The 8513-nt window shown below is 40.1% G+C and overlaps 1 protein-coding gene across 3 annotated transcripts in view; it reads right to left on the bottom strand.

The window, feature by feature from the left end:
• Nucleotides 1-3030: 3030 nt before the first annotated feature.
• The window catches only part of LOC147127741 (uncharacterized), an 18661-nt gene continuing 13178 nt past the window's right edge, over nucleotides 3031-8513 (bottom strand). Inside the window, exons 3-4 of one of the 3 annotated variants that reach the window (XR_015084167.1) lie at nucleotides 4335-6755; nucleotides 3031-3999 (exon numbers count right to left, since the gene is read on the bottom strand). Coding sequence is in view for 1 of the 3 variants with exons in the window: in XM_086020351.1 (XP_085876477.1) it covers nucleotides 5506-6755 (1250 nt within the window). In the remaining 2 variants the exon portion in view is untranslated. Of the gene's footprint in view, nucleotides 4000-4105; nucleotides 6756-8513 lie in introns of those variants that run through there. The other 2 variants (XR_015084166.1, XM_086020351.1) reach the window with 2 other exon arrangements.

The following is an 8513-nucleotide window of genomic DNA, read 5'->3' as shown; positions in this document are numbered from 1 at the left end:
CCATCATCATATGGATTCCACAATCAAGTCCAAATGGCTGCACTGGAAAAAATCACATAAAAAGTGGGATGGCCGTTTAGGCCTACTTACACATCATCTTTAAAGCAGTACTGGGCAGTAATTCGACCTTAATGAAAAATCTTCACAACTTTTTTGATGAAACATTGACTTACAAGTAGTTGGATGGGACTTTTGTTATGCCCGGGGTGGAGTTGGGGGAGGGGGTGTCTGCATCATTTTTACTGGTACTAAGCAACTTTGAGGAGGATGGGAGCAACCCTGGCACACAAAAAAAAATACAAATGTCCTAAATTTCTGTACGGTATACTCACTTCCTCCTTTCTATAAGGACCTCCAACGTCGACACGCTATTACTGATGTCATGGCAGAAGCACCAAAACAAACAATAGATATTATTTAAACAAAATTAGATTCATTACCTCATCGCTATTCATCTTTCACGCAGCCACTGGAAATAGAAATGTAATTCAGTCCAACTCGCAGGCCAGCCAGAGCTCAGGATTTCACAACACTACGCGCTGGCGCTCATTGGAAATGTGGATGACTAGGTCAAAACACAACCGCTTTTGTCCACATGGCACATACTGTACATAATCAAATAGACAAAGGAAAATTAGGGAATTAAATATCAAAATAGGAAAAGTCAGGATAATAAAAGAAAACATGCATGCACTACACAACAAAAGAATTTAAACCATAAAATCAGCAAAACCAAGCCTGAAAAAAATCGTCTTTCAAAGTTATTTAAAAATCGTTCAAGACTCCGCATTTCGGGCGGCACGGTGGTCGACTGGTAGCACGTCCGCCTCACGATGCAGAGGTCGTGGGTTTGAATCCGGCCCCGGCCTTCCTGTGTGGAGTTTGCATGTTCTCCCCGTGATGGCGTGGGTTTTCTCCGGGTACTCCGGTTCCCTCCCACATTCCAAAAACATGCATGGTAGGTTGATTGGACACTCTAAATTGCCCCTAGGTGTGATTGTGAGTGCGGATGTTTGTTTGTCTCTGTGTGCACTGCGATTGGCTAGCAACCAATTCGGGGTGTCCCCCCCGCCTACTGCCCATTGACAGCTGGGATAGGCTCCAGCACTCCCGCGACCCTTGTGAGGCTAAGCGGTATAGATAATGGATGGATGAAGTTGAAGCACATGATTTGCCTTCGCGGGCCATATAAACTGAGGTTGCGTGCCATATCTGGTCCCGGGACTTTGAGTTTGACATCAGCAGTGTTGGGCAAGTTACTTCCAAAATGTAATATATTACATATTACTCGTTACTTGCATGTGAAAGTAATAAGTTTCTTACAATATTACTCTATTCTTAGAGTAATGCGTTACTCAAGTTTAAGTTACTTTTAAGTTACTTTTTCGAAAATCGGGGATTAATTTATTTAATAATGATTTCAAGACCTTAAAAGGAAAATGCTAAATTTGCTGCCATACTCTAGCGGGTAAAGTTAACTTATGAGCATATTTAACTATATAGTATGATCTATAATATTAAACGTTTCGACTCTGGTGTGGTGGGACATCACTACCTTTGATCAATATTTGTATCAATAAGATTTATTTTTTAAATATAAATATTGGAACTGATATTTTGTCCAGTAAATAAACACAGACTGTAAACCACAAATGAAATTATCATTATTCTCAGATTAATTTACACACTGGGGGCGGCATGGCTCACGGGTAGAGTGGTCCTTTCCCAACCGGCAGGTTGTGGGTTCAATCCCTGGCCATTGTGACCATGTTGAAGTATCCTTGAGCAAGATACTGAACCCCCAGTTGCTCCCGATGCTGCGTCATCAGGAGGTAGATGAGGTACAGTGTGAAGCGCTTTGAGTACCAAAGGTAGAAAAGCGCTAAACAAGTGACAGTCCATGTGCCATTTACACACAAATTATAGTGATGCATAACATATAATCGATAATTGGTCTAACAAGATAGATAGATAGATAGATAGATAGATAGATAGATAGATAGATAGATAGATAGATAGATAGATAGATAGATAGATAGATAGATAGATAGATAGATAGATAGATAGAAACACACAGACAGGGCACGTGTAATAAAAGTGAAAATATGTATTGAAGTCAAAACTGACCTGACTAAATGTTTTTTTCATTATTATTTTTTCTATTTATAATAATTGAAAGTTCAGTCAGTTCTAATTTTCTTTTACTACATAGACAAAGTTTCGAGATAATTTGAAAAAAAGGTAAAAAAGGAAAACGAGCGCATTAGACTCTAATAATGGCGTCTATTGTAGTTTGTCCGATTGATGGTGCCGTAGCGTGACGTCATTTGTCACCGGCAGATGATTTGCATTTTGATTGTGAACAGCCAATCAGATTCACTACGTTTTACATACGGCAATTGAAGGCACTAAGTTCATTAAATCATATCTAAAAAGCACAGTGACTTATTTTTTTGCAGTTTATTCGCTTCGTTTTACATAGGTTTGTTCCTGCTTGTATTGTCATGATTTGCATTTTATTTTATGAAACCGTGACAGTGATTATTGTCACAAACAATAACTTCTCAGCCCTCTCGCTGATGCCGAGGTATTAAAATAATCTTAAAAGAGAATTGTCCCGCGAACTCACATTAAATGGAGCTCCGAATGCGACAGGAATTTATTATTTGAGTATTGTTGGAAGTAATAACTTATGATCAAGCAAAATTATAATCAGACCTGTCTGCAAAATGTGAAATTCAAATGTCAACATATGTCTAACAGTACTGACATTTGTAACGTGTTACCCTACTCAATAATTGAGGTAATATTACATACAAAAAACGGAGTAACAAGTTACATTACGTCGATACTGTACTGCATTACGTAACGCGTACCCCCAACACTGGACACCAGTGGTATAAGCTGTCAATAGAGTGTCCACAACGACCTGTTTTTATCCACGGACGTCTTGTAGGCATTGTCCACCTACGTTGAAATGACCTAAGTAAAATGACGTAACATAAAATTACAGTCTTCACCCGAACGTGACTTCTTCCTATGTGGTGCGCTCTATGTAGGAACTGAAGGATGTTTCGCCCAGAGGGCAGTGTCGATTTAAATATCCTATGTGCGGTGCTAGACGGAAGCAGCTACCGCTCTTTAGCTCCAGCTCAGTGTCACAATCCTAACAGATACGGGCAGACATACGTTGTACAGTGTTGGGAAGCCATTCATTTAATTATTGTAAGTGTTGGCCTAACGTTTATTTGACACTCATGTGTGTATTATCTTCATTACGTTTGTTTAGCTGTTAGCTAGATCACTACTGCTGAATGCAAGAAGTTTGCTGTTGATATGTTGCAGTTGTATCATACCTTTGTTATAGATTTATTTTAATGCAGGCTTCCCCATCTTTGTCATTAAAAACCCATATTGACATTGAGGAGTGTCATTCTTCATGAGGAAGCCATGGGCGTCGTTGAATGCCCTCTGCCTGGCTGCGCCTTCGAAATAGATGACGTGTCAGATGCCCCCGCCACTGCTCTGCTGTCGATTCACGGACTTGTCCATCAGAGTGCGCCACCCGTCGCGGCTGCTCCAGCCCAGGCCCAACCCCTCAGGGTCCAAACCTGGACCGGCCGAAGATCAACGTTGGCGTGTCCATTGAGGAATGGAACGTGTTCCTCCGTCGGTAGGAAGTCGTCCGCGCTGGCTCGGGCGTTTGGGTTGCACAGGCCCTTTTCAAACTCTTCCAATGCGCTGGGACTGACCTTGGCGACAGCATGCTGAAAGCCATTCCTGACATCACCTCAGGGACTTTGCCTGATCTCATTGCTCACAAGCGTTCACTAGCAGTCATCCCGGTTGCCACGCGTGTACTGCGCACCGAGCTTCTTCAGTTACTCCAGGAACGTGATTAAACCTTCCGCGCCTTCACGGCCAGGGTGCGCGGCAAAGCAGAGGCATGTGCCTACACTGCTGTATGCAGGTGTGGCGAGGCGGTGGACTTTCCCAACGCTGCAGATAAGGCAATTAAAAAAAGGGGCTTACTATATCAATATGAAAGCAATTTTACATATACAGTATGTAGCAACCCTAGGATCCCCAAAGAAAGTCTCAGATGTCTGATGCACAAGGTGTCTTTTATTTTTGTTGCAGCATCATCAGGTTCACCCCTGCACAGTAAAAACTGTGTGCCAGGATACACAAAACATAAAACAAGCAAGTCACCACACAGTCTTCACAGTACAATCCTCATAAGTTGTGCGTCAATATTAAAACATCACTCATTTACTCAAACACTGATACAAAAACAGTAGTTCAAACCAATCAAAGGAAACCAACTAACATACCTCACTGCGCTCACCAAGGATGCTTAATGTTAAATGATCTTCTCTTCTGCTGTTTAAGATATGCGTCAAAGTCCCTTTTTGAGTGCAAATGAAGCATAGGTCAAGCTAGAGCCTGGAGATCAAACTTCGTGGCTCAGGCTCAAACAAAGCAGCTTCCTAATTACTCACACCTGTGTGGGTACCTTTATAGGTCTCCCTCATGTGGAGCTATGGTGTTACTCAAAGGACGAAATTCAATCACCAAAGTAGACAAAGCCCATACACATTTCAAAACTTCATACATCAACCATCCAAAGCACATATAAAACCTGCTTTAGTCCAAACAACAAAAAAAAGCATACAAGGACTAGTGTGGTCTGTTACACAGTACATTTACCTTAAAAAAAGAATTTGACAAAACATTTGGTTTATCATACATGACATGTATTACATTTTAAAATGAGATTGAACGATTATAAACTAAAACGCCAATACAAATAATAAATGTACAAAATACTAATGTGTATGTCAGCAATGAGCAAAAACAGATACAATTTTGCTTTAATGCTAAGTTTTTCACAATGTCTCCCAGGCCCGCTCGAGACCCTGAAAAGTCTGGAGGGAAAACAAATCTTAAACGAGACTCCCATGACGACACAGCAATTGACAGGAGCCAACCAGCGCAGCCTCCAGTCGACATGTGGTGGCCAACTGGTCTCCAGGCCAGCCAGATCGGTCCTGACGTTCAAAAACCATTGAGAGATAATGGGACGACTTGCTATTCTCTTTCTTGTTCTTCTTGTAATTCACCTTCCAGTTCTGTTGTTCTTTTCCCATTCCAATTGAGCAGGTGGAACAAGTGATTTTATTGATGATTGTGGAAAAAGATTGCGATTTCATAGGCAGTTTCTTCTCATTCCTTTTCCGTTACGTACAATTAAAAACACAACCAAAATCATAATGTTCATAAATGTTGTAACAGGCAAAGACAATTGACATCTGATTTCATTGAAATGTTTGATATAAACAGACCATCACTAAGACACAATGGTTTTTCCGTCAAAATTGTGTCAAAAGTGGCTACATGTCTGCACAATTCAGTCTTCAATATATCACATTTTTTTCCAAAACCATTTACACAGCTACCACATAGAGTCAGTTAATTCTCAGTTTATTTTATTTTGTTTAAGCTTCAAGGATCGCTGCTATTCTCACCAGCACACTTGTGTTTTTCACACCACTTTTTAGTGGAGAATCTTTTAGCACAACCACTGCAACTGAATGGTTTCATCCCAGTGTGTGTTCTCGTGTGCCTGATTAAATCTGATTTATGAGCGAAGCTTTTCCCACAAATTGAGCAGGAAAAAGGGGTTTCTCCGCTGTGTGTTCCTCTGTGCTTTGTTAAATATGACTTTACAGAAAAGCCTTTGCCACAAACCGTGCAGGAAAAAGGTTTTTCTCCTCTGTGTGTTGTTGTGTGTAGTGTTAAACTTGACTTAACAGAGAAGCATTTGTCACAAACTGAACAGGAAAAATATTTTTCTCCACTGTGTGTTCTTGTGTGCTTTCTTAAATATGACTTTACAGAGAAGTTTTTGCCACAAACTGAGCAAGAAAAAGGTTTTTCTCCACTGTGTGTTCTTGTGTGCTCTGTTAACTTTGACGTTTGAGAGAAGCTTTTGCCACAAACTGAGCAGGAAAAAGGTTTTTCTCCACTGTGTGTTCTTGTGTGCTTTATTAAATCTGATTTACGGGAGAAGCTTTTGCCACAATCTAAGCAGGATAAGGGTTTTTCTCCATTGTGTGTTTGTGTGTGTAGTTTTAAACTTGACTTTTGAGAGAAACTTTTGTCACAATGTGAGCAGGAAAAAGGTTTTTCTCCATTGTGTGTTCTTGTGTGTGTTTTTAAATTTGACTTTTGAGAAAAGCTTTTGCCACAAACTGAGCAGGAAAAGGGTTTTTCTCCACTGTGTGTTCTTGTGTGCTCAGTTAAACTTGACTTTACAGCAAAGCATTTTCCACAAACTGAGCAGGAAAAAGGTTTTTCTCCACTGTGTGTTCTTGTGTGCACCTTAAAAGACCAATTTGAACTTAATGTTTTCCCACACTGTGAGCATTTGTTGTCAACATGACATGCCCTATCACCTTTAGCTTGTTCACCATCATCATCAGTGTCAGGAGAGTGTGATGATGTGTCATCACAATGTTCTTGTGATGGTCCCCAGTAGTCACTTTCTGTTGTCACTTGTTGACTTGAGCTGCTGCTCGGAGGGTCCGCCCCTCTGTCGCCCTCACTCTCACCCTTGCCTTCATCTTCACTCTTTAAAGGGCCAAAAGGCAGTGGTGACTTGTTGATATCCGCCTCTTCCTCCTCCTCCTCCTTTTTAATGTGAGTGATGTCTGGCTCCTTTTTTTCAGGACGAACATATTTTTCACTGAGGTCTGCAGGACACAAAAAGACAAACACACATTTGGTTTGGTCTAGTCAAATCTCAGGCGGTGACTTTGATGTTGTGTACAGGAAGTCCGCGAATTACGACGTATGACATTTCGACTATGACGCCCGTGCCTGTTCCCCTTCTCTTTTGTCCCCAGCACCATAGTGACTACGTTTACATGCAGTCAATATTTGGTTTAAGGTCAAAATTCCAATTTCTGAAACATTCAGAATATACCATTTAAATGAATGGGCGGACAGAGTTGCCAAGGCATTTGAATAACTCACTGTAACTCACGGCGTCATGACTCAAATGGATGTCATTTCGGCTTGTTACTCTCAACTGTCAATTATGGCTGCCAAGATTAGTCGACTAATTACGACAACGTCGACGATTGTCTATTTATACATTTGGCACATTATTTTTCTCTCGAGACTGGAGTCTCGCTCTTCTCCCGCTGGCTGTTTTCCTATCTGTAACGCACATGCGTGATGGTTGTAATCCGGGTCCTTTCTGATGTAAAGAAGTATTGTGGGTAAAGTAGTGTCAGGGCTAATGTGTTGGCAACAGAGTCCAAAAGTTACGGCGCATTTCACCAAATATACTCAATACAATGCAAACCTGCCTTTCATGGTAGCACGATGGGGATACCGGATAATTTAAAAAAAAGGAAGCAAGTTATGTCTTACGCCTGATTTCATATCTGACATAGGCACAGCTGTGTCTGGAAGCTAGCTGCAGTTAGCACACACGTTACGGTGTATGTTTGATGTAACGCTGTAACACAATGTCCTATTTGGTACGCTAACACATCGTAGCATGTATCATCATTAATACAATAGTTTTTTTAAGAGGTAGTGCAAAAAAATAGTACAACTTCAGTATTTAACTTCTACAACCCTCTGTACAGTCAATGCGTGGAACCAATGACACATTTTAAGTTGTCTGAGCCTGGTGTAGTGCAAAACAAAGGAAGAAGTAGTGCAAGGAACAAAACACACAAAAAAAAAAACAATTAGTAATCTGTAAATTGTCGGAACTGGTGCAAAGAAATAACCATACTGTGCAACACCAATGGCACATTATTTTCAAGCTGTTTGAGGTCGTGAAAAAGAATAACACCCACCACTTACAGTAACATAAATTGACAACAAAATCTCTAAGTTGTCTGAGTATCTAGACCCACATGTTTATCTATTAAGGCAAACCAACGAGTCAGAGATAATAATAATAGTAATAATAAAATTTACAAAAAAAAATACTTTCAGTTATCCAGAACAGTAGCAGGTAGGGTTGGGCATCGTTTGAATTTGGACGATTCCGGTTCCGATGTTTTGATTCGATTCTGGTTCCTAACTATTCACAATTGCGATTCTTAACCAAAAAAAATAGAAGGATTTATTTTTGGACAAATCACATGAACTACTCTGTTCTTTTTTTCATGAATTTCATGAACTTTTTACTATTTGTGAACTTTACCATGGGTTACTCAAAGGGCTGTTTTTAACCAGTATTTATTTTAATACTTTTTTTTTGCATTATTATATAGTATTATTTTTCACAAGAGCTTTATTTTTGAGAAGTTCAAGACAATACAATAATGCAGCTGTTACTGAAAACCTGCTACTGAACACTTGGCTAAGCTAGTCTTGCTTTAGAAAGAAAATATATATGACACACAGAACGCTGCATTGTATGGGCAAGCAAGGAAGTCTATCTAATCTAAGCAGTCTATGTAAACATATGATGCATATTATGTGTG

This window comes from Filicampus tigris, chromosome 21 (assembly GCF_054856515.1).
Source record: "Filicampus tigris isolate MCC_2025a chromosome 21, RoL_Ftig_1.0, whole genome shotgun sequence".
Lineage (NCBI taxonomy): Eukaryota > Metazoa > Chordata > Actinopteri > Syngnathiformes > Syngnathidae > Filicampus > Filicampus tigris.
The sequence above is the reverse complement of the archived record's forward strand: the minus strand, read 5'-3'. Positions and strand labels throughout refer to the sequence as shown.